This window comes from Rhineura floridana, chromosome 16 (genome assembly GCF_030035675.1).
Source record: "Rhineura floridana isolate rRhiFlo1 chromosome 16, rRhiFlo1.hap2, whole genome shotgun sequence".
NCBI lineage: Eukaryota > Metazoa > Chordata > Lepidosauria > Squamata > Rhineuridae > Rhineura > Rhineura floridana.
This window is the reverse complement of record NC_084495.1, coordinates 16,469,561-16,497,027: the sequence shown is the minus strand read 5'-3', so window position 1 is coordinate 16,497,027 and position 27,467 is coordinate 16,469,561. Positions and strand designations below refer to the sequence as shown.

The 27,467-nt window shown below is 42.8% G+C and overlaps 1 protein-coding gene across 1 annotated transcript; it reads right to left on the bottom strand.

Annotated features, from left to right (window-relative positions):
* Positions 1-4,278: 4,278 nt before the first annotated feature.
* Positions 4,279-26,685, bottom strand: LOC133371424 (transmembrane protein 182-like). The gene is made up of 5 exons (XM_061598838.1): positions 26,445-26,685; positions 24,142-24,256; positions 18,269-18,367; positions 15,871-16,008; positions 4,279-6,071 (listed from the first exon to the last, which is right to left on the bottom strand). Exons 1-5 carry the CDS (start codon positions 26,595-26,597, stop codon positions 5,842-5,844), a joined length of 735 nt encoding a protein of 244 aa, XP_061454822.1. The 5' UTR covers positions 26,598-26,685; the 3' UTR covers positions 4,279-5,841.
* Between the last annotated feature and the right edge of the window lie 782 nt (positions 26,686-27,467).

The window sequence follows — 27,467 nt, the reverse complement described above, 5'->3', positions numbered from 1 at the left end:
TCTCTTCTTATGCTCCTGCCCAGCCGACTCTTCCGAGATCATCATTTGTACATGCTTGGGCTGTTTTATGGGATCGATGAAAAACAAACGACTGTAAATCTTCCTCTACTCCTGGATTCTCATCTTTTATTCTGTATGACCCATAAGTGTCCATTCTTGACATCAAATAGATTTTTTAAGTGGCCAAAGTTATCCAGAGAGAGAATTTATAAAGCGAAATTATCACTCAGGGACATGAAGAGGAACTGGTATAATCCTAAAGGTTATCATGGTAAAATGGTTCATATTAGGAAATAAAAATACCAGGGATAAGGGGTGAGGGTGGAAAGCTTTTCTTTTACTATAAGGAAGCATGAAATAAAAGCATGGGCAATGGTCAGGAGATGTAGTCCAGTAATATCTGGAGGGCCCCTGGGCCCCCATCTCTGTTTCACTTAAACAAATGTCCTCCACATGCAGGGCCGGCTCCAGGAATGCCAGGGCCCTTGGGCATCAGCTTGCCCTGGGCCCCAGTGTGTGTGTGCATGTGCACGTGTGCGCATGCACACACACACCACCCCATGCCCCCCACCTACCTGTCTGCTGTCTTTTACCATTGCCCTTAACGAAGATGGCAGCCGTGGTTTCCCTAAGGGGATGACGCCTCTGCCGCCATCTTTGTTGATGGCACACATGCGTGCTATGCACATGCATCTCTGCCATCAACTAAGATGGCGGCAGGGGCTTCAGTACCTTAGGGAAACCATGGCCACCATCTTTGTTAAGGGCAATGGTAAAAGACAGCAGACAGGTGGGGGGCGTGGGGGGGCACGGATTGCAGAAGGGGAGTGGAGGGGTGGCTGAGGGGCCTTCTATAGCTCCAGGGGCCGTTGGGCCAGTGCTCAACCTGGCCGCCCTTTAGAACCGGCTGTGTCGACATGCCAGAACTTCACCTTTTTGAACAGTCAGAACCTGGCTTACCTGTGGTTAGGCATATGTGATAAATTTGGTTCTGTTTGTATTTAAAGGTGAATCTACCTAATTCATACTTTCTGAAACAATGTGCAAACCAAGACACAGCCATCCTTCAAAATGCTCACTTCTCTGAATTTTGCAATGCAGTTCTCCAGCCAAACAATGTGTACAAAAATGCAAATATTGTGGGGGAGCATGCATCGAAATACACATTTTAGTGAAAACAACACAGAGAATTGTATTATACCATGGGCAATTGCCTACATTTTTGTAAACCGCCCAGAGAGCTTTGGCTATGGGGTGGTATATAAATGTAATAAATAAATAAATAAATAGCCAAAAATGCGTATGTTGGGCAAAATGGCAGGCAAGCGTGTGTATGTTATGAGGAATTCGCACTAAAATGCTGGAAGAATTTTCATGATGATTTTTTCAAAAGTAGTTTGCAAACTAATGTGCCAGTGTGGAAGATGGAGAACTGAACTTGAGGTTGGAAAAATGGGAACCTGAGAGAAACCTAACTTGACATATTCACCCATGTCTGCCTGTGGTTACTTTTTCCATGATGTAAGTCTTACAGTTTACAATCAGGAGAGGGGGGAATAAAATGTGAAAAGTTGGGGGTGCCAACATGACTCAGGGGGTCCCTGAAGTCCACTCCAAGACCTTTAGGGGCTATATGTGGAATAACGGGCTATGGGATAGCCACCCTGATGTAACATGCAGCTGTACCCTTAGTCCCAGTCTCAGGACATGAGGATCCCAGTTCAAGCCCTGGAGCCTCTGCCATTTATTTTACTGTGACATCTTTGAACATGACATTTAGCATAGACAAATGTTCTGGTACCAGTAGTAAACTCTCCTTTGTTAGAGGATTTCTGAGCAGAGACTGGATGGCTATCTATCAAGGACGCCATCGCAGCAGATTTCATGCACTAGAAGAGAGTTGGGCTAGATGATCCTGGACGTTCCTTCCATCTTTGTGGCTCTGTGAAAAGGCAGAATGCTTCTTTTCCCTTGGGACCAGGATACCTAGCAGACCACCTCCCCTACTGTAGGCCACATTGTTTTTTTGTGACCATCGGAGCAGACCTCACTGGCTGTACCATGGTCAGTGGACTGCTGCCTGGAAACCTCTTGGAGACAAGCTTTTTCAGTTGTAGCACCAACCTCTGGAACATCCTTCCAAAAGACATCAGGGAAGCCTCATCGGCTGGATGTTTTCATTCCCTCATGGATAAACCTCTGGGGGCTGCATGACAGTCATGGCCCTTGGAAATCTCCCTAGGAGGGAATGTGGACAGAGGTGAGGAACCTCAGGCCCGGCACCCAAAAGTGGTCCTCCACGCCTCTCTATCTGGCCCTTAGAACTCTCCCCAGGCCACACCCTTCAGTGGCCCTGGTTCACACCAGGAGTGTTTTTGCCGGCTGGAATGTGCCCTTGAACTCTGATCATGCATCTTGCTTACCTGGGGGGAGGAGAGAGGGTGGGTGGGTGTGTAGAAAGCAGCCTATGGTACAAAGGTAAAGTTTACATCTGCTGCTCCACCCACTTCTGGTCCCGCTCCCTCGAAAGGTTGTGCAGAAGAGAACACGGACCCCAGGCCAAAAAAGGTTCTCTACCCCTGCCTTAGGACCAAACTACACTGAGTACATGTTTTGAAAACTGGCCACCCTCCTTATTTAGAAAAGGCGGCCACAGAAGGTTCAGTCCAGATCAAGGCTGTAGCACTGATGAGATCAGGGGTGGCTGGTGGTTCTATGTCAATGGGAAAGTGGGATCCGGTTCAGGTTTTAGTCTTTGGACAGCTCCTTGAAAGTTCACACTAAAACCTGGAACATATTCCACTGACAAGGAGCTACCAGCCACTACTGGGTGGAATAAAATGTTTCACACACAAACACAAAAAACCCTCCCCAGCTCTTATTTATCCAACAGATATATTTTCACCTGCATTTTTGGCAGAAGAATGGTATCTGGATCACTCTCCAGAACTAGATCCCCATCCCCTTGCAGATGCTTTTCCTAAAGAACAAGGTGGCCAGTTCTAGGCAGAGATGCTTGAGGAATTTGATCTTTGTGATTTCTCATAGAACTGACCGAATCCTTGCCTCCCTAGACTAATGTTCAGGCTAAAACTTAGCTATCCACCAGTTTTCACCCTTTCTGAATATCCCACGGTTGATTCTCAGCAAAAAGAAAAAAGTTCAAAATACATTTCAAAATGCATATTTTGAAAATAAATATGTTTAGCAATGTGTATTTTGAGAAAAACCATGCTGAAAACAACATATTTAAATATGAAATATGAAATATTTAAATATGAAATAAATATGAAATATTTAGCTACGGTAAACCACCCAGAGAGCTTTGGCTATGGGGCGGTATATAAGTACAATAAATAAATATTTGGGCAGATTTTTTTTTAAAGTGCAGATTCATACACTTTTGGAGATTAATTATCCATTAGTTGGACAGAGCAGATGCATGGATGAATATATGTGAAAATGACTTAGACCAGACCCTAGGTCTAAGCATGGTTTGTTTGTCTTTTTAGTTGGCCCGTACACAACCAACTTTCCTTAGAAGAGTCATGTTCACAGCAGAATGATATCACATTAGCTAGAGAAAGGGCCATAGCTCAGTGGCAGAGCATCTGCCTTGCATGCAGAAGTCCCCAGATTCAATCCCCAGCATCTCCAGGTAGGGCTGGGAGAGAACCCTGCCTAAAACCCCGGAGAGCCGCTACAAGTCAGTGTAGACAGTACTGAACTAGATGAACCAGTTGGTTTGACCTGGTATAAAGCAGATTCCTATGTAGAACTGAGCAAGGGGTAGCTGAGCCATCATTTACAAACTCTGCAATACAAGCCAGTTTGTGTACTGTGGTAAGATCAGCGGGTCTTGACAAAGCTGAAGGTACTATCCAGTCGGATACACAGGAAACTTTATGGCCCAAACCAAAAACATTTAACAGTATGGTGCCAGCTAAGCCTTCTGAAATCCATGAGTTTGATCAATTTTAGGATTCAATATCATTATCTAGGTTTTTTTTGGGGGGGAGTATTATCTTGTCCAAAATGTAAAGGCTAACAAACCACATATTTAAAAAGCAAAGGAGTCCTTTTTCATCTTCTCAGCATAACATTATGTGTAAAATATTTAAAAGACATGTTAACAGACACCTTTTATGTCAGTTACAGTATTTTTTCCTTTTTTCAAAAGATATTTAATTAGCATTTACAAACAGAGCTAATAGTATACATCATCTCAGCCAGATTTGATTGCATTTAACAAGGAATAAGGTCAACTGGGACTTAATGTTGAATATTTATAACTGTGTTTAATATAAATATTGAAGACACAGCCAGCTTTTCACCAGGCAGACTCACTGCAGTGCAAGCTTTAACCCACTGAAGATGATTGCACGCACACTCATGATACGGCTCTGCTTAAATTTAGGGACAAAGATTATAAACCTTGATTGGTAACATCTTAACGTAGCCATTCAGGATTGAGGGGTGAATTCCCACAGAGGACAGCTTGACTAAAGGACCTCCCCTAAAAAATTTGGAGATCCAAGTCACTCCATATTTTCCCCTCTATTTGAGTGTTAAGAATTACACAGGTTAATCATACAGGCATCCACATGAATTGCTCACATCACACATTATGTTATGATGACGATGGGGAATGATGCATCCTTATCTGTCCACCCTGGGAACAGGATCTCCAGCCCAGGTAAGCATCTGCATTAGGCCAGTGACTATTCCAGCTTGAACAGGGATTTTGATACATGTGGAGTTCCCTATTTATGTCAATGGAAGGGACCAACCCACATGCACCAGAAGTGCATTCATGGACCCACTGACCCAATGGAAATGGATGGGGAGGCTGTTCAATGTGTGAGATTTCCATGGGGGCAGTGGATTGAGAGATACATGTCATTGAGTTTCTTGGGCAAGTCCAGTATCTGGCAGGCCAGTGATTCTCAAACTTTATCCCCCATGGATCACTGAAAATTGCTGATGGTCTTGGCGGACCACTTTGTGATTTTTCTGCCTTTGTGGCAATTGTCTTGTGCTGCGCTAGCTGCTGCATGATTTTTAAATTTTATTTTTATTGCTTGTTTTATTTCTTATGTTGTATTTTATTGCATTCCAGTTTGCATGCCATAGAATTCACATTAAAATCAATTAAAATCAACATGAATATGTAATACAGGCATGCCATGGACCATCTGAATGGCGCTTGTAGACCACTTGTGCTCCGTGGACCACAGTTTGGGAACCCCTGTGGTAGGCCATGCAGAATTTGATCATTCTCCTGCCACCCCAGTTGTTTAAAAGTAGGTTTTGCAGACATGGAAGTGAGGAAAAACTCAGTGGGGACTGGTGGCTCTGATGTCAGTGGGGCAATGAATCTGCTCCAGGTTTTAGTCCAAATTTTTCAAGGAGCTCCTTGAAATTTTGGACTAAAACCCAGAGCAGATTCACTGCCTCGCTGATATCGGAGCCACCGCTCTCCACTGGGTAAACTCTCAAATCTGGTCATAACCTAGTTAAATTTCTGGAGCAGTAGATATGAATCCTACTGATTCACAGACACATTCTAGCCAGGCAAAAATATACCATCAAGACTGGTCTGGAGAGACTCCCAAGAGCCAGATAGACATGGAGGGCCGCATTTGGTCCCCAGACCTCAGGTTCCCCAACCCTGTGCTAAAATGACCCACCACCATTATTTTAGAGTACTTTCTCACCAAGTACTTAAGTGACACCAATATTTCTGTAAATGCTGTCCCCGTTGCCAAGACATTCCGCCTCATTTCTGGATGGCACCAAAGTGTTTCCCTCCTACATGTTTCTCACAGAGGTCCAGTTCTGTTACTCCAGCTCCTTCAGGATAGTATGGCCAACAAGGTAGAAGAGGAGGCCAGAAAGGAACACTAAGGGGGCTCCAACTGCAGCAAACATAAAGGACCACCCATAATAAACATTCACAGGACTGTTGTCTAGACATCTTTCACTTCTTTCTAGAAGTATGTACTTCTTGAGATCGGCAGCAAATTCCTTCCACATCACAAACATAAATATGAGCAGGGCAAATAAACCACCTGGGAGAGAGAGAGAAAGAGAGCAAATGATTGGTTTGATTGTATTGTTTTTATTTCAACTGTGCTTTTTATTCAGATGAATCCAAAACAGCTGACCAACAGTGGCCCTCCAGAATAGCAGGGGGGGTTTTTTGTAGGTGTGTTCTGCAACATGTCATTGATGCAATGATATTTTATTTATTTCAGATATGTATATACTGCTTAATATTTAGAATTTCTAAGTGGGGTGTGCATAAACTTTTTTAAAAGCCACATACAGAGAAAAAGAACAATTAAAAGTAATCATAAAAACAGAAAACTACATTAAAATAGTGTATTAGTGATGGATGTATACTGGACCATCCACACATCATTTGGCTTTATTAATTGTTCTGCGATTTTTCCCAAATGTTACTATGTTATTGCCATCTGGAAGGGCAACCTTGTGATACAGTGTAAGGAGGATGGGACATTAAAAAAACCTCCAAAACTCTAGAACATTTGTGGTATGAAAAGTTACAGAATTTCAGCAAGAAGTTACGGGACATGCACCTATTAAAAACCATGTAGGATGTCCATCCCAAAACTTTTGCAGGTGCAAACAGTACTGAAAATAGTATCACCTATGACTGCCCCTATGAGCACAAATCATCATAAATGCCCAGTAAAACAGACATCTGGAGGAGACCATAGTCAGCAGCAATGACAACATATAATAATAGTCACACTACAGTAGGGATGGAAAGATTTGTCAGTTTCGGTTTTCTCCGTTTCTCATTTTTCCAATCTTAAATTGGGTTCTCCACATTTCTGCAGTAATTTATGATTAAAAAAAAATCCTCATGAACATTGTCCAGCATTTTAGTGTGAATTTCTCCTAATAAACAAATTTGCAGGGGGGGTTGACTAATGTACACATTTTTGCAAGAAATTTCTCATCATAAAATGCATTTTTGTTTATCTGGACCCATATATTCATTTTTATGCACACTTTCCCCTACCATATGCATTTTTGTAAACATTGTTTGGTTGTCGAACTGCATTGCAAAATTCAAATAAGTGTGACTCTTGAAAGATGGCTGTGTTTCTGCTCTTATATTGTTTCAGAAAGTGCAAATTTGATAGATTCAGCTTGAAATGCGAACTGAACTGTATTTCTCACCCACCCCTACAGCACACACAGAGAGAGGGAGAATGAATATGTGATGCTCACAACCTAAAGGATCCGTGCAAGAGAGAGAAACGTTAAATTCCCAAATGAAACTGGTATACAAAATTACTTGTAATTGTTTTTGATTTGCTGTGATTGTTTGTCCAAATGCTCCCATTACGTTAACAATGAAAAGATGGCTCTTCAGAGCTTCCAAAATATTCCAAAAGAGTTTGGAGCATTCTCATTTCCTTCTAAATAAGTGCAGGACTGGAGAGCTAATGTGTCGTGCAGTGGGGCTGTGACCCAGTCAGTTCCCTGTTTAAATCTTGTCTCAGACATGGCCTTGCGAGATGGACTTTGCTGTCAGTCTTGGTCCACCATGTGTGATATAGGAATAATATAGCATTACAAGATTTTTGTAATAATTAGTGAGATGTCATGTGTAGTGTTTTAGATACTCAAAAGCACTGAATAAGTAGGCAAAGGCTTCTTCCTTGATGTTGTATTAGTTTTCCTTTCCTTTACAGATATCAAATTATATTACTACTATCCCAAAGTAATATAAGACCTTCTCCCACAGACTTTTAATGTATCACGCCTTCTAATAATGAATACAGATGGTGAGTGCCAACAGGGTTGGAACCTAAGTGGAGGCACTGAGAAACAAAATAGAGATAACAGCATGCTCAGGATAACTCTGAGATATGCAGAAGTATAAAACATCTTTTTTTCAAAAACATGTTATGCATCAAAAACCCCAAACAGCCCAATAAGGACTGAGCATGCTCAGTAACCATAGAATATAGAATGACAGTCAGAAAAATAAAATAGAGAGGAGTTAACCTGGCTGGGAGCCCAGAGGCTGTGACTTCAAATCCCCACTCGTGTCTCCTGGGTGTCAAGGGCCACCTAAAGATCACCCCCACTGGGAGTGGCTCAGGGGTTACATGCCCTGCCACCTGTGCAGCTGTGGGCAAGCTGCACAGTCCCAAGGAGCCCAGTTGCCCCCCAGTTGGCAGTTGCAGACAAGGAAGGGGCTGGCTTGTGCAGCTGTGGCAAGCTGAGCAGGCCCTAGCCAGCTGGGGAGGACTAGCCTCAGAGGGAGGCAATGGTAAACCCCCTCTGAATACCACTTACTATGAAAACCCTATTCATAGTGTAGCCATAAGTCAGGATCGACCTGAAAGCAGTCCATTTTCATGTTTTAGAGGGAGTAGCTGGAACCCTGAATGGGAGCGCTCCTTTTAGGAGAGAGGATCCATTGCAACATTTTGTTACCAGTTTTATTAGTTATTACTGTGTAGAATTTTTCATATTGTTCTAGGAAACGTGACTGGATTGCATCAAATCTCCTTGTTTCTTTCTTTTCTCTTGAGCTGCCAAAATCAAGAAGTGCCAGCCTCACCTGGTATGAGATGCCATTATCCCTCTCCCCATGTGGCTATACTCATTTCTAAGCCATTGGTTTCCCATTCTTATGATATATTTTACAGTGATTAGGTTACATATCCCCGTAATGTTTGGAAGAAGAGTATTTGCCACCCTGGGCTCCTGCCACGAGGAAGGGCGGGATATAAATCAAATAATAAATAAATAAATAAATAAATATTTGGCTTGCTGCAACCACCCTCTCCAAATCAGGACACAGGGAGGGTAGCAACTTTATACACTCCAAATATAAGCAAAAGTTCATAAAAGCTTTTAAAAAACTTTTTTTGTGTGCTCTGTCTCTTCCCCATGAGGTGGAAAGTTCAGGGTGGCCTTTATAGTATAGGTTTCCCACACAGGAGCAGATATTGAAGAACTGAAGGTGGGTAAGGATGGAGGAGAAATTAAGAATGTAAGAAAAGCCTGGCAGGCAGATCAGGCCAATGGCACATCTAGTCCAGCATTCCGTTCTCACAGTGGCCAACCAGATGCCCACGGGAAGCCTGCTAGCAGGACCTGAGCGGAAGTGCACTCTCCCCTCCTGTGGTTTCCAGCAACTGATATTCTGAAGCATGCTGCCTCTGACCATGGATTCAGTTCTGTTTGCATTTTAATATGGCACTCCCTGATTCACAGTTCATGAAGCACCCACACGAGGGAGGGAGTATTGGCCAGTTTGGTCATGCCCGCAGCTGGCATGATGCAGCCGTCAGAGGGGCTGTCTAACCCTTGATGTGGCTCTCAGGTTGAAAAAGAAGATTAGACACCCCCTGATCTAATTGCCAGTTTCCATGAGCCAGAACAGGTAGAGAACTATGGCATTGGCAGAGGTAAGGTATGGTGCAAGTGACTTGGGTAGGTGTGGAGGATGGAAAGCAGCCCCACTTTTTGGGAGGTACCCTCTGGTGCCCAGGCCAGATAGTGGCTTCTGGAATTGTGTGTGGGAAGGGCTGATCGATCTTTCCGTTTTAATTGTTGCACTGCTGTATGCCTTCGCTCAGCTTTTCTTTGTGGTACTGGCTGACTGCATAAATTGACAAAACTGAACCCTCCCTCCCTTCCTTTAAATCCTCTCTGCCTCCATTCAGTAAGTCCTGAGATTAACAGAGAGTCTCAGTTTCAGTGTTGATGTAGGTCAATGGCATCTTCTGGGGAGGGGCTAATTGAAAGGGAATTGAACCGTGCTGTGACACCTTTCTCCTTTAAATTCTCATGACGATTGTCTAGGGGCTAACTGCAAGGCTTCCTGACTCCATCTTCTCACTTAAAAGATGGTAGCAACTTAATTTCAAGTAAATTGTTCACTAAACTTTGTGTCTTCCTTTCTCGCTTCATAGCCTCATGAAACCTCATTGGCTAATTGTGGAGACAACTGGATGAACTCCAGACTCTCTTTAGAACTTATGGAGCTTGTCTGTAATTTGCTAATTATGAGGAGAATGAACTTTCAATCCCCTTTCTTCTCACCTTTCTTGCCTAGCAGAAACTTCAAGATGCTAAGAAAAAAATTAATGAGATGTTGAGATCATTTCATAAGTGCATGCATATGATCAATGAGCAACTTATAGCTGTGCAATATGGAGCTCTTAATTGTGGGAGAACAATTCTGAATATAGTTATCTTTATTTTTTTCCTCCCTGTCTTCAATGAAAAGGTATGGTGGAACACCATTCAAGTACGAAGAAGAATCCGTGTGAGCCAGGCTACTTATTACACTCACCAGATAAGAAGAGATCAAACCAAAGACCAATCTAGTCCAGCATCTCATTCTACAGTGGCCAGCCAGATGCCTATGGGAAGCCCACACACAGAACATGAGTACAATAGGACTCTCCTGCCTGTGATCCCCAGCAACTGGTATTCACAGAGATGCTGCCTCCGACAATGGCATGAGAACTTAGCCATCATGATTAGCAGCCATTGATACCCTTACACTCCATGAATTTTGTCTAATCGCCTTTTAAAGCCCATCTAAATTGGTGGCTTTCACTACATCTTATTGGAGTGAAATCCAAACTCTGCACAGGGTGAAGAAGTACTTTCTCTTGTTTGTCCTGCATAGAGACTTAGAAACTAAGGAAACTGTCATATACCATCAGACCACTGGTGCATCCAGCTCAGTATTGTCCACATTGAGTGGCAGTGACTCTACAGAGGTCTTTCTTAGCCCTACTGGAGATGCTGGGATTGAACCTCAGACCTTCTGCATGCAAAGCACGTACTCTTGCATACCACTGGGCTATAGCCCTTCCCTCCATTCAGATTCTTTAGATGAACCTAGATTCTATTGCAATTGGGGAGAGGAGTTTCTCTAGCTACTTTCTCCGCATCATTACTATTATTATCATTGTCCTCATTAAGACCATTTGTATATCACTTAATATATAAAAATTGTCTCTGATCAGTATACCAAAAACTAAAAACTACAGCCAACGTTACAAACATACATAGTAAAACCATTAATACAAATTCCTTACAAACATATACTGACATAAATTCCTAGAATCATAGAATAGTAGAGTTGGAAGGGGCCTACAAGTCCAACCCCTGCTTCAATGCAGGAATCCAGATTAAAGCATACCCGACAGGTGGCTGTCCAGCTGTCTCTTGAATGCTTCCACTGTGGGAGACCCCACCACCTGCTCCTTCTAACAAACACCTCCACTCATAGAATCATAGAGTAATAGAGTTGGAAGGGGTCTATAAAGCCATCATGTCCAACCCCCTGCTCCATGCAGGAATCCAAATCAAAGCATTCCTGACAGATGGCTGTCCACCTGCCTCTTGAATGCCTCCAGTGTCTGAGAGCCCACTACCTCGCTAGGTAATTGGTTCCATTGTCTTATGGCTCTAACAGTTAGGGAGTTTTTTCTGATGTCCAGTCGAAATCTGCCTTCCTGCAACCTGAGCCCATTATTTCATGTCCTGCACTCTGGGACGATCGAGAAGAGATCCCCGCCCTCCTCTGTGTGACAACCTTTCATGTACTTGAAGAGTGCTATCATATCTCCCCTCAGTCTTCTCTTCTCAAGGCTAAACATGCCCAGTTCTTTCAGTGTCTCCTCATAGGGCTTGGTTTCCATTCCCCTGATCATCTTTGTTGCCCTCCTCTGAACCCGTTCCAGTTTGTCTGCATCCTTCTTGAAGTGCGGAGACCAGAACTGCTCGCAGTACTCAAGATGAGGCCTAACCAGTGCTGAATAGAGGGGAACTGATACTTCACATGATTTGGAAACTATGCTTATGTTAATGTAGCCTAATATAGCATTTGCCTTTTTTGCAGCCACATTACACTGTTGGCTCATATTCAGCTTGTGATCAGTGACAATTCCAAGATCCTTCTCACATGTCGTATTGCTGAGCCAAGTATCCCCCATCTTATAACTGTGCATTTGGTTTCTTTTTCCTAAGTGTAGAACTTTGCATTTATCCCTGTTGAATGTCATTCTGTTGTTTTCAGCTCAATGCTCCAGCCTATCAAGGTCCCTTTGAATTTTCTTTCTGTCTTCCACGGTATTAGCTGTGCCCCCCAATTTTATATCATCTGCAAATTTGATAAGCATGCTCCGTACCTCCTCATCCAAGTCATTAATAAACATGTTGAAGAGCACTGGGCCCAGGACCAAGCCCTGTGGTACCCCACTCGTTACTTCTGCCCAGTTTGAGAAGGAACCATTGATAAGCACTCTTTGAGTACGGTTCTGGAGCCAAGTGTGGATCCACCTGATAGTTGTTCCATCCAGCCCACATTTAACTAGCTTGCTAATCAGAATATCATGGGACACTTTGTCAAAAGCTTTCCTGCAGTCGAGATATATTATGTCCATAGCATTCCCACAGTCTACAAGGAAGGTTACCCGATCAAAACACAAGATAAGATTAGTTTGGCAGGATTTGTTCTTCATAAATCCATGTTGGCTCCTAGTAATCACTGCATTGTTTTCAAGGTGCTTATAGAATTACTGCTTTATAATCTGCTCCAGAGTTTTTCCAGGGATTGATGTTAGGCTGACTGGTCTGTAGTTCCCCGGTTCCTCCTTTTTGCCCTTTTTGAAGATAGGGACAACATTAGCTCTCCTCCAGTCATCTAGCACTTCACCAGTCCTCCATGATTTCACAAAGATAATAGAAAGTGGTTCTGAGAGTTCTTCAGCCAGTTTCTTCAATACTCTAGGATGCAGTTTATCAGGCCCTGCCGATTTGAACTTATTCAAAGTGATTAGGTATTCCTTGACCGTTTGTCTATCAATCTCAAGCTCCAATCTTGCCCCTTCTACTTCTCTCATTGCTGCCCTCCCCAGTCCTAGCCTTCTAATTTCTTGACTATTATCTCCATTTTGGTTAATGACTGTGCTATGGTATTGATAATCCTTGACAAGTTCATTGTCCTCATTGTCAACTGTAAAGTTACATAAATCTTCTGTTGTCATTACTTTAGTCTTTTTGACGTTCAGCTGCAGTCCTGCTTTTGTGCTTTCCTCTTTAACTTTCATCAGCATTCTTTTCAAAAGGTTAAAGAGGAACACAAAAGCAGGACTACAGCTGAAACAACAACAACAACAATAACCACAAAATACTCAATTCACAAAAGAAAAACTTGCAGTGCTCAGAACCCATCCCCCAACAAACAACCTATGCCCCCAACAAAAAACAATCACAGGGAAAAACTGCAGGCAATCCCCCCAATTAAAAATTGGTAGCGGCAGGAGGCCTTGGCAGGTGGCAAGGGAGGTGTCTGAGGGCATTGTGATACCCACAGGCAGCACATTGGGGACCCCAGCCCTGCAATAATGCAACACGGCAATGTAGTATTGCTCTGACAGGGTCTATCAGGTAGCAGAAAGAGTGCTGATGATATTGATGAATTTTCCAACACACACACACACAAATTATAGCTTACTTAACCCCAAAAATCTTGTGAATGGTGTGACAAAATGGGAGATAACACATTTCAGATCAGCTCTAGGGAAGCAATATTTTTTAATCAAGATATTACTTTGGAGCAGAGAGAAAGTGTACCTCAGGATGTAGAAGTAAGATGGGCAGAGTCCCAATTTCCTATCTCAGAACTTAATCCCTAGACAAATTCCCCTCTCTATAAATTACAAAAGCTTTCGCTCTTTCCGGAAGGGAAGATCTCCAGGACATAAAGTTAATTAAGGATGATCCGCCATCCATATCAGATGACAATGACCATTTCACTTCTGTTGTCATTCCAAATCCTAAGGCTATGAAGGAAATGTGTGGAGATGCAAAGAAAGCCTCACACTGCCTGTTGCCACTACTGAATACTGTAGGAGGACATTGGATTTTTATTTTATTTTTAAAATGGATGGCATTTAAATGAGGCCTCATTAGCACTATTGGTTGCCAGTTCATTTGTGGGCCGAACTCAATGTGCTCACGCTAGTGTTTAAAGCCCTAGGTGGCTTAGCTCCAAAATATCTGAAAGACCCTCTCCTTCTCTACAGACCCTCTTGGGGGTTGAGATCAGCAGAGGGAGCCGTTTTAGTAGTTCTGACACGTTCAGACGCTTGAGGATGGTGGCCCAGGAGAGGACATTCTCTGTGGTGGCCCCTAAGCTGTGGAACTCCCTCCCCACCAAGGCAACTTCACTGAACAATTTTAGAAGAATGCTGAAGATGCACCTCTTTGCCCTGGCCTTTGACACCTGAGACATGTATTTTTAAGGCCTACCCTATTTGAGCATTTTAGGTTGTTTCTAAATTGTTTTTAAGGTCATATTTTAATATTGTTGTGACCCGCCATGGGACCTTTGGGTGAACAGCGGGAAATAAATGATGATGATGATATTTAAAGCATTATTACCACTTTAAAGAGCCTTGGCTTCCTCCAAAGAATCCTGGGAACTGTTAAGGGTGCCGAGAGTTGTTAGAAGATCCCTATTCTGCTCACAGAACTAAAGTTCCCAAAGTGGTTTAACAGTCTCTCTTCACAGAGAAATCTGGGAATTATAGCTCTCTGAGGGGAATATAGGGTATCCTAACAACTCCCAGTGCCCTTAACAAACTACAGTTTCCAGGATTCTTTGGGGGAAGCCATGACCCTTTAAAGTAGTATGATAGTGCTTTAAAAGTATAGTGCAGATGGGGGCTGATTTTGCTGTCTGTTGATGGTGTGTTTTGCTGATGTTTGCTTTACATGCTACTATATGGCTTTTATTGTGTTGTTCTTTTTCTGATGTTATGCCATGCTTTATATTTTTAAATTTTAAGTCATGTACAAGACTCCAACAACATCTGGAGGACTGCAGGTTTCCCAGCCTCAGTTTAGATAAATTCAAGCAGGCTACATCTATCAACAGCAATGAAGGATAACAGATGAATGGACCTCTTTATTGTTCAGAGGTAATATATCATTTCATATGACCTCAGTTCTCTGAGTGCTGATGGCCCTTATGCAGCCAAAGTGGCACGACAGACACGAGGGAGATATCAGCACGCTCAGTGCATTTCATGGCCACGCTGGGAACCCAACCTAAATCTCCACATCTAAATACATGACACCTAGAGATGGTGGAGGAATTTGATTCAGTTCTCATTTAAAGACAAGCCTAGCATATTCTCCTTCTCCGAAACAATACGTGAACTGAAACACAGCCATCCTTCCAAAATCTCACCTCTCTGAATTTTTTGCAGTGCAGTTCTCCAGCCAAGTAATGCATACAGAAATGCATATACTAGCTAAATTGTGCATAAAAATGCATATATTAGGGAAAAGAACCTTCAAAAATGCATTATATTAGGGGGTCCTCGCTTCGGCAGCACATATACTAAAAAATTATATTAGGGGAAATTGATAGGCAAAACTGCATACAATTATCCATGTATTAGGAGAAATTCACAGTAAAATGCTTGCAGATTTTTTAAATTAAACAAATCGCAAATTGCTGCAAAAATGTGGAGAAATGAATTTAAAAGTGGAAAAATTAGAAACTGAGAGATCCAAACTGGGCATATCCATCCACCCCTATTTACAGAAAGAAAGAAAGACGGACAGACAGACAGATAGATCATTGGTCAAAACATGTACATTTCTTTTTATGAAATATTGTGTAATTTATTACGAGAAGACCCATGCATTTTCTTGCACACAATCTCTCTCTCTCTCTCTCTCTCTCTCTCAAACACACACAGTCACACAGACACTACACAAAGTGGGATTTAGCCTTAACATTCCAGGGACCCATATATTCAATATCATGAATTGGCAGCTTACCAGCTGTGATAAGGAATCCGCCTCCTACTTTATAGAATCGTGCATGGACAAAGGGCATGCCACACACCAAGAGAAATCCTCCTACAAGGCAGGCAGTGACAGCCAGCACAATGAATGCTGTCCAGAAGCCCCTGTACACTGCACAATGGAGAAAGGAGAAAGGAGAGGAAGAAGGCTGAGTAAACCCACATTGTCGGACCAGCTTTCTGGAGCAGCGTGTAAGAAACTGATTTGTGCAATTTCCGATTTCACCAGCAAAGCAATGCCAAAAAAGGGGAGAGGGGAAGAGAATGAAAGGAATCCCAGGATTATCATTGGTCATTCAGAACTAGGTTTCAACAAGCTTACGGAACTGATGCATCTTACGGAATGCATCAAATTTACGGAACATCTCTGCCCTTTATGCACCCTCACTCTCAAATACTGGTTGGCATATCCAGGGTGCATAACATGGTAGACTCTGCACACCATGCTGGAAGCCAAGTGCATAATGTAGTAGACAACATGAACAAAACCCCAGAGCTGAGTAGCCCAAGCCCATCCATGTTTACTAAGGGCCAAACCATAAATTATATGTTGCAGGCATGATCATATTTAATGTACCTGGGTTTTTTAAAAAATATATCAACTGCTGGACGAGATTATCACAATCGCAACCATAATACTCAGTGGAAGGGCAATAGCGTAGCTCAGGGAAAGCCAATGTGGTGCCCTCCAGAGGTTGTTGGACTACAACTCCCATCATCCCTAATAATGATGGCTATGTTGGCTGGGGCTGATGGGAGCTGTAGACCAAGAACATCTGGAGGGCACCACATTGGCTACCTCTGCTGCAGCTCCATGGGAAAGCCAGAAGGTCCTGGATCAATGCCCACCATCTCCGGGTACAGCTGGGAATGCCCCATTGTCTGAAACCCTGGACAGCTGCTGCCAGCCATTGTAGGCAATACTGAGCCAGACAGGCCAGCGGTCACTCAGCATAAGGCAGCTTCTGATGTCCCAGTGTTCACTGGGCGGAAGTGGCTTAACCCTTTCTCCTCGCACTGTGGTCCCAATGACAATTGCCCCATAAAGCTGCTATTTGCCATAGGAGCAAAACGCAAAAACACACTTTCATCAGGATCACAGTGCAAAGGCGAAGACCTAAAGCCCCCTCCCCTCTCCCTGGGAACTATAGTCACGATCAGGATTGGGGCCTCTAAGAAGAGAATGAGTGGCCCTAGGATTGTCATTGCACTAAAACTGCAGAGCCTGCAGGGGGTAGTCAAAAGCAAAGATAACGCCTCCACCCAGTTAGCATCAATATGAAACTGATGTTGGGAAAGATGGGTTAAACATTTAAGCCGTTATAAAAATAGAGACACACAAAGAGAAAAATTACAGCCTGATCCTAAGCATGTTTACTTCCAGTGGAATCGTCTCCAGGTTTGAGTCCAAACTCTCAAGGAGCTTGAAAGTTTGGACTAAAACCTGGAGCGGATTCCTCTGTGCCACTGACATGAAGCCACCAGCTGCCACTATTTATTCCAAAGAAAGTCCCACTGAGTCCAATGAGACTGACTCTCTGCTCATGTACTTTGTAGCCCACGCCCAGGCAAGGTAAGGCAAGGCAAGCAAAGGAACAAGCTGAATTATACTGAGCCAGAGACTGCAGGTCCATCTAGCTCAACATCGCCTACAGATGTCTTACCACTGAGGTAGGGCAGAGGTAGCACAGGCAGCTCGCCAGGGGTTCAGGCAGGTGACATTCTCAGTCCTACCAGGAGATGGTGAGAATTGAACCTGGGGCCTTTTGCATGCAATGCATGTACTTTAACCACTGCGCTATGGCCCTTCTCATAGGATAATGGTAGGACTTCAGGCTGTAGGTCTGGAACAGGTGGAGTCACATTTGTAACAGCTGGCCCAGCCAGTGAGAAAGCTAGCTAGGCAAAACTGCACTGTACCTGAGAGCAACAGGCTAGGTTAGAGGGCTGACGACAGTGGAGGTTGCTGGCTCCAATGTCAGTAGGGCAGTGAATCCACTCCAGGTTTTAGTCTGAACGTTCATGGAGCTGTCCAAGGTGAAACCACCTCAGACAGCTCCTAGAAAATTTGGACTAAAACCCGGAGCGGATTCACTGTCCCGCTAACATCAGAGACATCAGCCTCCACTGGCTGAAGGGGAATGGTGAAGGAGAGAGCTGTTGCCCCTTGCATCTGCCCCCTGAGGCAGCCAGCTCACTGCCTAACGGTAGAGCCAGCCTAGACAGCCTTCCCACTTTTACCTTCAGGCCCCAGGAGGCAGCTGTGGAGGTGTGGCCAATTGCCCCACTTTTGCCGCTCAAAAATATATATATATTACAATTCCCCTGGTATAAAACATATGTTATCTGGTAACCTCTTAAGATGAGCATACCTGCAGTTGCATCATAGGAGGGATGTGGATGAGGTCCAAGTGCAATAGGCATAGGAAATAGGTAACCATTCATGCAATATTTTGGATGTCCTTGGCTAGCTGGAAAAAAAAATAGAGAACAGGACTATAGTCTGCTGTGCTTGTGGTATGACAGCCATAATCAGGTCTGCAAGGGCTCTAATCCTGCACATACTTCAGTAAGGCAAGGCTCCATTAAGGGATGCAGCTACCATCCCTTCATGGGACAGCCATAGCAAACTTTTTCCTTGCTGACCACTGAAAATTGCTGATGGTCTTGGCAGACTGCTTAATGAGGTGTCCTCCAGGTGTAGCTGAACTCCAATTCCCATCAGCCTCATCAAGCATAGCCAATGGTTAGGGATGATGGGAATTGTATTCTAGCATTATCTGGAGGGTACCATATTGGTTTCACAAACATTATTGGGGTGGCATGTGCTGCAAATATGCCACTCCAGTAACTCAAGGATACGTCCCAGGTCTACTCTGAGTAGGAGTTATGTGACTACCACTCATCATATTTTAACTTACCCTTGGATTGTTTTTTGCATCTGTGCATTTGTTGTACTATTTTCATTTTTTAGTTTGTTCATTTTTTCCAACAAAATTTAATAACACATCTGAATGCATTAATTGCAAAGACAAAGAAAACAAATGAAAAGTACAATTTACTTCTATCATACAGACATGTTGCTACTATACAAAAAGAAAATAATTGGATAAATTGTAAATTATACAAATGTGCAATAAAGGTATTAATTGCATGTGCGAATTTCATCATCATGGCCATTGGCTACAAATGATAAAAATCTCTCTACATGAAGAAATCCTATCATTGGCTCATCTCATAGGAACATAGGAAGCTCAACACTGGTCCATCTAGCTCAGTATTGTCTACACTGACTGGCAGCAGCTTTCTGGGGGTTCAGGCAGGGTTCTTTCCCAACTGAAGCTGCTGAGAATTGAACCTGGGACCTTCTGCATATAAGACCGATGGTGTACCACTGAGTTAAAGCCTTTCCCCACACAGTTTTGTGTATCCAAAGGGAGATGGGATGGCACGGCAATCAGTCTGCTCCAGAAAACAGAAGTGCAGGCCCAATTGGTGAGTGCAAGCACCTAAATTCTTCATGGTTAAACTCTTTGCTGAAACTCTCTTTGATTGTTGCAAAAGTATGTGAGCTACAAAGCCAACCGCTTAGTAGAAATCCAGAGTTCTTTAAGTCTTATCCCCTTGTTATTGATGGAAACTCTGGTTGATTGCTATAGAATTATGTAACTAAATCACTCAGCTAAGCAGACTTTTAGCCTTCTTCGTACATTATTGTAACTCCCTCTAGGGGCACTTGAATTTCCAAGCGATGCTAGAAACTACAGTTCCCAGGAGACAACACCATAAAGCACATGCACACGGCAGCACATCAGTGCTAATATTATGAAGCAGGAGTATTCTGCAGATGAGGGTCTGCTGAACACTTTGTGAGCCAATTTCAAACTGAGCTATGGGGACTTTGCCCATTGCTGGATATTACTTTCATGTGTGAAAGATCAAACACCAGAGACAGAAAATGACCATCTTGTGCATAGCAGAATATAACAGACTGTGCCAAATAAGTGAGTGTTTATGTGCAAATTTCCTTAATGTATACTGCTCACAAAGTTTAGCTTTTCCTGAGAGAGAATGTAGGTTACGATGGCATCGAATGTTGATTTCTTAGCAAATCATCATTCCTTCTGTTTCCAATATTTAGGCTGTGAGTGCCGTTGCTTATGCAGCCAAAATGGCACCACTAGGGATGAAGGAGAAATTTTGTTCAGTTTGCATTGAATGGCGAACTTACCAGATTTACACTTTCTGAAACAATAGATCAAATGAAACAGAGGTATCTCTGCCCATGCACAAGAGGGCTTGGGGGGGGAATCTCAGCATTGACAGAGCTACAAGAAATCTTTAGAGAGAAAAGCCCTGAATGGGAGGAGAGAGAGAATCCCCAAAATAGCCTAATGAAGACTAAGTATGCTCAATGGCCATAGAATGCTACTGATGGGAGGGAGCAATAAGAAATTGTGTGAAAGGGGGAATGGAATGAAGAGGCTTCAACCATGGGCAGAAGTATCCTACATTGCACTTTTCATAGTAGGTCCACTTTGTTCTAAACTTAATGTGGTAGAACAGGTGGGGGGAACCTTTGGCCCTCCAGATGCTGCTGAACTACAACTCCCATCATCCTTTATATATGCCGGGGCTGATGGGGGTTGCAGTTCAGCAACATCTGGAGGGCCAAAGGTTCTCCACACCTGTGGTAGAAGTAGGGATGGAATAATCTGTCAGTTTTGGTTTCTCTTGGTTTCTTGTTTTTCTAGTCTTAAAATCCGTTCTCCACATTTCTGCATCAGTTTGCAAATTCTTTTTAAAAAATGTCCTCATGAAAATCCATCAGTATAATAGTGAGGATTTCTCCTAGTATACACATTTTGTATGCACTTTTGCCTAATATGAGCATTTTTGCAAAGCAATTTGCCTAATATGCACATTTTTGCAAAGCAATTTTCCTTAATATAATGCATTTTGGCATCTTCAGTAATTATATGCATTTATATGCACATTTTACCCTGGCATATGCATTTTTGTACACATTACATGCCTGGAGAACTGCATTCCAAAATTCAGAGAAGTGCGCATTTCGAAGGATAGCTGTGTTCCGGCTTGCAATTTGGAAAGTGCAAAGTAGGTAGGTTCACCTATAAATCTTCAGTGAATCTTATTTCTTCCCATCCCTAGATAGAACATATTCCATAGTATCTCTCTATGTCAGCTAGCACTGATTGAATTTGTCCTGCTTTGCCTGTGATTTGCCTGGGAATTGTTCCCATTTTTGAGCCCTACAGTGTCTAAGAATAACATACTTTCTAAGAAGTAGAGGGACCATTACTGCAGAGGTGTCCCATCAATATTAATGTCACCGAGGCTTATCACGATGAACGGTAATAGGATGAATGTTCAACAAATTAATTAGTGATTATCCACTTTACTTAAAAATGCTTCCCACAGAATGGGGCACACTTTATAATAAATGGACATTCGGTCGTGCTAAGTGACTAATGAAATTTCAACTGCATTAATTATTGCATCTGCAAAAAGCCGCAAAATGAATTTGCTGCGATCGGTCTCATTAATGTAGACACCAAAAGTAATAAAAGATCTGCTGGTTATCAAGAATATCTTGTGCTATGGGAATGGGCTTCAAGTGATGTTTAATTTGATCATTTGACTTAAGGTAATATCCTGTTATACAACGTATTATAATAATTAGGCTTGGGTGGCCTCCATTATTACACTAATGCGGCGATCAAGAATTATCTATACTTTATCGACTAGTGCTGAAAGTACAAGATAAGGAAGGCCATTAGAAAACGTAGGCTGCAATTCTGTGCCCACACACACTCTTGGAAGAAGGTCTTGTGGGGCCAACCCAGATGTACTTCCAAGTAAATATGCTCAAGATCAGAAGACAATGAAGTACGGGTGTGTTTCCAGAATGGGAAATGTGGAAGAGCATGTATAGAACACCCTGATTGTCCATTATGCTTGCTTGGTTATTTCTTTATCTATCTAGTTGTAAAAAGTATTTGTAAGTGCCTTATCATAAAATATCAGTGTTAAATGTACAGTGTTAAAGCATAAAACAACATTTAAAAGAAACACAAAAATACAGATCATCATTAAGGGTGACTGGCTAATCAAAAATAAAAATTAAACAGCTGCAAAGGTCTGTTGGCACAAAACATCTTCAAGAGATGCCTGAAGGTGAAAAATGAGGGTGCTTGCAGAATCTCTGCTGGACAAGAGACCTGCAGCATGGGACTGACAACACTAAATGCCTGACTTCTAGCTGAGGCCAATTAGGTCTCTGTAACACAGCGGACAACTCTGGATGATCTCGGTGATTGGACTGGGATGTAAGGGCTCAGGTCCATAAGGCATCTTGGAACCAAGTTGTTCAGGGCTTTGTATATCAGCACAAGAACCTGGTAGCATATGGGCAACCAGTGCAGAGATGTCACATGCTGCTGGCTGTTTGCCCCCATCAGCAGTCTAGCCACTGTGTTCTATGCCAGCTGCAGCTTCTAGACCAGGCCCAAGGGCAGCCCCGCAAAGAGCGCATTGTGGTAATCCAGCCTCAAGGTTACTATGCTTAAATCTAAGCTGCAGCCTGTGCAGTCTCAACTAAGACAAAAAAAAAAGTCTAGTGGCACCTTAAAGGCTAGCAGGCTTATTGCAGCCCAAGCTTTCATGGACCCGAGCCAACTTCATGAGATGCACAAAATGTTATTCTCAATTGGCAGGTGTGTGTGGGGTGTGTGTGTAAGTATGTATGTTTAAAATGCAAGCTACAAACTAGGTTGTTCATCACCCCCTCTCATACCAGTCTCAGCTACTGATTGTCAACAGAATTAGAGCCAGGATAGGGCCACTGAGAGAGAGGAGAGAGTTAACTGGCAACCTTGGGTGAATCTGAGTTTTGCAGAAGTATGATTCTTTTTTTAAAAAATGTGAAGGCAGTCAATCTCCCCCCCAAAAAAAACAACTCAATGGGCTGGTTCATACAACACAGTAAGCCAAACCATGGTTTACCCAGACTACATGAATGTGCAGGCTCTCAGGGAGGAGCTCACAGCTACTTTGCACCTCCCCGGTACTTTTTTACTACTGCACTAAACTAAGACCCCCCCGTGGCGCAGAGAGGTAAGCGGCGGTATCGCAGCCGAAGTTCTGCTCACAGCCGGAGTTCGATTCCAATGGAAGGAGAAAGTCGAATCTCCGGTAAAAGGGTTCGAGGTCCACTCAGCCTTCCATCCATCCGTGGTCAGTAAAATGAGTACCCGGCATATGCTGGGGGGTAAAGAAAGGCCAGGGAAGGAACTGGCAATCCCACCCCATATATACAGTCTGCCTAGCAAATGTTGCAGGACATCATCCTAAGAGTCGGAAACGACTCGCACTATAAGTGCGGGGACACCTTTACTTTTTAAACTAAGTCAAAATTTGACTTAGCACATTTTCTGAACAGAGACTCATGGTGAAACTCTGTCCACACTAAGCATGAGCTGCAGCCAAGAACAAATCTTGCTCATGGTTAGTGACAAGGAAGGGTGGGCAAATATGTCAATTTCAGGTCCTCTTTGTTTCTCAGTTTTCCAAACTTAAATTCACTTCTCCACATTTCTGCATCACTTTGCAAATTTTTAGTGCAAATTTCTCTTGATATATACACACTTTTTTGATGAAATGTTGCCTAATGTGCACATTTTTGCAAAACAATTTCCCCTTTATATAATGCATTTCTGGAAGTTAAGTTCACTAATATATGCTTGGCTGGAGAAGTGCACCACATAATTCGGAGACGTGCACATTTTGAAGGATGGCCATGTTTCTGTTCGCATAATGTTTCAGAAAATGCAAATGAGGTAAGTTCGCCTTTAAATGTGAATTGAATTGAATTTCCCCACCATCCTTAGTGAGGAGAGTGCTTGGATTAATTCAGCATGGTGAAGCATTAAGAAGGACTGGAGAGGAACGAAGCATTTGCAAGCTGCTTTCCGGGAGCCCACACATTGCATAAGTAAGCCATGGTTTGGCTTAGTGTGTTGTCCAAACCATGGTAATGAGAACTGAGAATTCTTAGCAGCCATGGAATGTTGCATATCAGTGGGAAAAGGAAAGAAAATGGGGAAATATGTTTGATAGATGGGGAGGGGGCTTGGATGGGTGACAAGAACCCTGAACAGTAGCACTCCAGTTTGGTAGCAAGGATATACTGCAACGTTCTGTTGCAGGTTCCGCTTGTACTTACTAAACCAGAAGTTCCATATGGTCTCCTTGTAATCTTCACCAAAAAACCAACACCGCCAAAAGAAACCTTCATGGTGAAAGGTAAGAATGCCTTCTGTCCCATTTCTCCTCCCATGCTATTAAAAAGAAAAATCCAGGAGTGCTGTGAAAATTATTGCATTTCATGATCGTTCCATTTAGCACAGTAGCATTTGTTTATTTATTTAGCATTACTTTTATACCCCACCTTTCTTCTTAGGTGATGCACAGGATATCCTTCCTCCGCCTGCTTCATTTTATCATCATAGCAACTCTGTTAGGTAGGTTACATTTTTTAACAGGCAGTATTTACAAGTAGATCATGTTAAAACTGAGTTTGCAGCCATACTATCTTATACAAATCTCTGCTTATATATATATATATATATATATATATATATATATATATATATATATATATATGAAGGTGAGTATAAGATGAACAGCTAATGGGCACAATTACTTGCCATTGTGCACATTCACCAGATCTTATGGAAAATGTGCATGTCAACCTTTCATGAAGAGGAACTGTGACATTCCCCAGTCAATATACATAATCTCCAACAGGCCTTGGGAAATATGCATATATCACCTAAATTTTGTATATTCTCTTGTCATTATGCATAATCTTCAGCAGGGCTTGGGAAATGTGCATTTATTGCCAGAGATGTAGTAGTCCAGGGTCTTGGGGGGTCTTAGACCCTTTACTTTTTTAGGAGCAGGTTCCCTATGTCTCCAGCATCTCACCAGCCAATCAGCATGAAAGGAGAGTGTGTTAGCCACTGAGAAGAGTCTTCTAATATGCTTCCTTGTCTTTCCTGCTGATTGGAAGCAATCAGAGTGAAAGGAGGTGTGTCAGCCACAGAGAAAACTCTTTTCAGTAGCTAACTCTCTCCTCTTTCATGCTTATTGGCTCCTAGGGATGTCTGTTGTGGTGGGAGAAGGCATTAACAAGGATCTCATTCTCAACCCCACAGCAAAAAAAGGGGAGGTGGCTGTGACTATCATGAAGGGACCCTGCACTTCTGAATTTGCCACTACACTACTGTTTATCGCCTAAATTTTGCACATTTGCCACAGGGATACAAACAGCTATTTTGGGTTGTATTCAACTGAGTTGTATTCAGAGCAGACCCACTGAAATTAATGAACTGTTTGTCATGTCACATCATGTTACCATCATCCCTGTTTTTATTTTATTCATTTAAGAAATAAATGGGGGGGGGGGAGAGAAATGAATGAACCTACGTTAAGTCACCTCCATTAACTTCAGTGGATCTACCCAGAGTAGTACTAGTGCTGAATACCATCTTTTACAGTGTGTGCACCCAAAGACTGGAACATGCACAGTGCAATTTGTGGGGTGCTATTATTATTATTATTATTATTATTACAAACCTATCAGTTTATCCTCCCAAGCATCATCACAATGTCAAACTGTTTCTGAAGGTCCTTCAGTTTCAAAAGTGGACTGACATCCAGAATGAGGGTGGGAATTGGGGACTCTTCAAAAACATACATCCAAAGTCCACTTTGGATCCAGGCCAGCATTTTAAAAGAATCTGGGCTTGGTCCAGTGAAATCTTGTTCCACTAACTAGCACAAGTACACAGAGTAGAACAGCATTTTATACCTGACCTTCCCCCACCTTCCCCCTTTGGTAGGAAAAGTCAGTAACATGCCAAAGAAACTAAGGGCTCAGTGGATGGGGTTCAGAGAATTCCCAAGTGGATCCCCACATTTACACAGTCAGCGTTGCCTAAGATTGCTATTTGGAGAGAATTTTGCAGACCTGGCTGATGTTTGCCCTCTAACACTAAGCATGTTTACTTTGTGAAGTAAGGCCCTGTGTATGTGCAATCCATTTACTCCCAGGTACGCACGGGTGGGATTGTAGCCTTAAAAAGTTGCCAGAATTGAAGTATTCAAAGCCAGAGAAACTCCAGCTGAGTTTGCTTATTTTTAGTTGGGATGTCGCTAAATTAAAGAAATGTTAGCTGATTTATCGTAGGAGTTTTAATTAATCCATTACATCTCCATGTAAGGAGGAAAACATATTCTAAAGTTAAAAGAAAGGCATACTTTGTAGCTGACAGCCATTGATGATAGTCTGGTTGTTTAAGAATTAATTGAATCTGAACATATCACAGGGAGGGAAGCTTCTTATCTGAGATTAAAACTTTGAGTCTCTTGATTTTTCTCTCCTTTCCAAGAGTATTTGCATTTCCTGATGATGACATTTTAAAGCTACAGAAGGTTTTTGACAAGCTATTTCTCCCAGTTTACCTCCTCAGTGTGAAGGGTGCTGTTCTCAGGTTCGAATCCTCCACACCTCTCTGTTGCCAGGAGCCAATAATCTGTCCCAAACGCTACAAGGAAGAGAAGGAGCCCAAGAACTCCGAGAATCCCTGCTAGAAGGGCGGCTGTTCTGATCTTCATGACAAGAAGACAAGGAAAGGGGGGCTGAAATTCAGCAGAGGAGCTGGTAAGGGATTGTTCTTGTTTTTAGGAGAGAGAGAGAGAGAGAGTGAGAGAGCGGGGAGGGGTTTATGAAGAGAAGGGTCTCTATTTTAAGACACAGATCAGCATCGTTTCGCGGCTGGTGTTCATTTCACAGGGCACTGATGAGAGGGTTATGAAAAGCAGATGACCTGAGGCTACCAAGCAGCTGAGGCATTAATGCAGGCATGTTCAGTCTGCACCAAGATAACTGACATTCTGTGTGGAAAAAGTACTGCATTCTGCAACCTGTATACTGCAATTGAAGCCTCTCAAAGATGTATAGATATAAACAAGTGGTGTCTGCAACGTAAGGTTGGGAGTCCAAAATGCTGCAGTATGAACTACCCATGTCCAGAGTCCAGCCAGCTAGCCACCTTTTCCAGGTCACTCCATTTTATTTCCTTTTAATTTCCTATTCCGCACTCCAACAGCCAACCAGCCTTCTGTGCCCACTGAACATGCGCTGTCCTCATTAGACTAGGTGGAGGATTGCCCCTCCCAAATGATTTTTTGCACTTCTGCAAAGCATGCGGATACCTCTCCTCTTGTGTCTGGATAGTGTCATTTTGGCCACATCAGGATCCACACGTGGAGAAAGTAGTTTGCTATTTGTATATAGGATATTTGCTTATTTGGCATAATTTTACTTTGCTTGTATAGGAGACAGGGGGAAAGGCCAAGCTGAAGTGTTCTCCCCTGTCTTGTGTTTGCCAACTGCTGAAGCTCAAAATTCTAAGCAAGTGAAGCTCAGATGGGAAGGGGAGGTTGGAACCAGACAGGGCTCAGAGATTTTTCAGGGACCCTCAA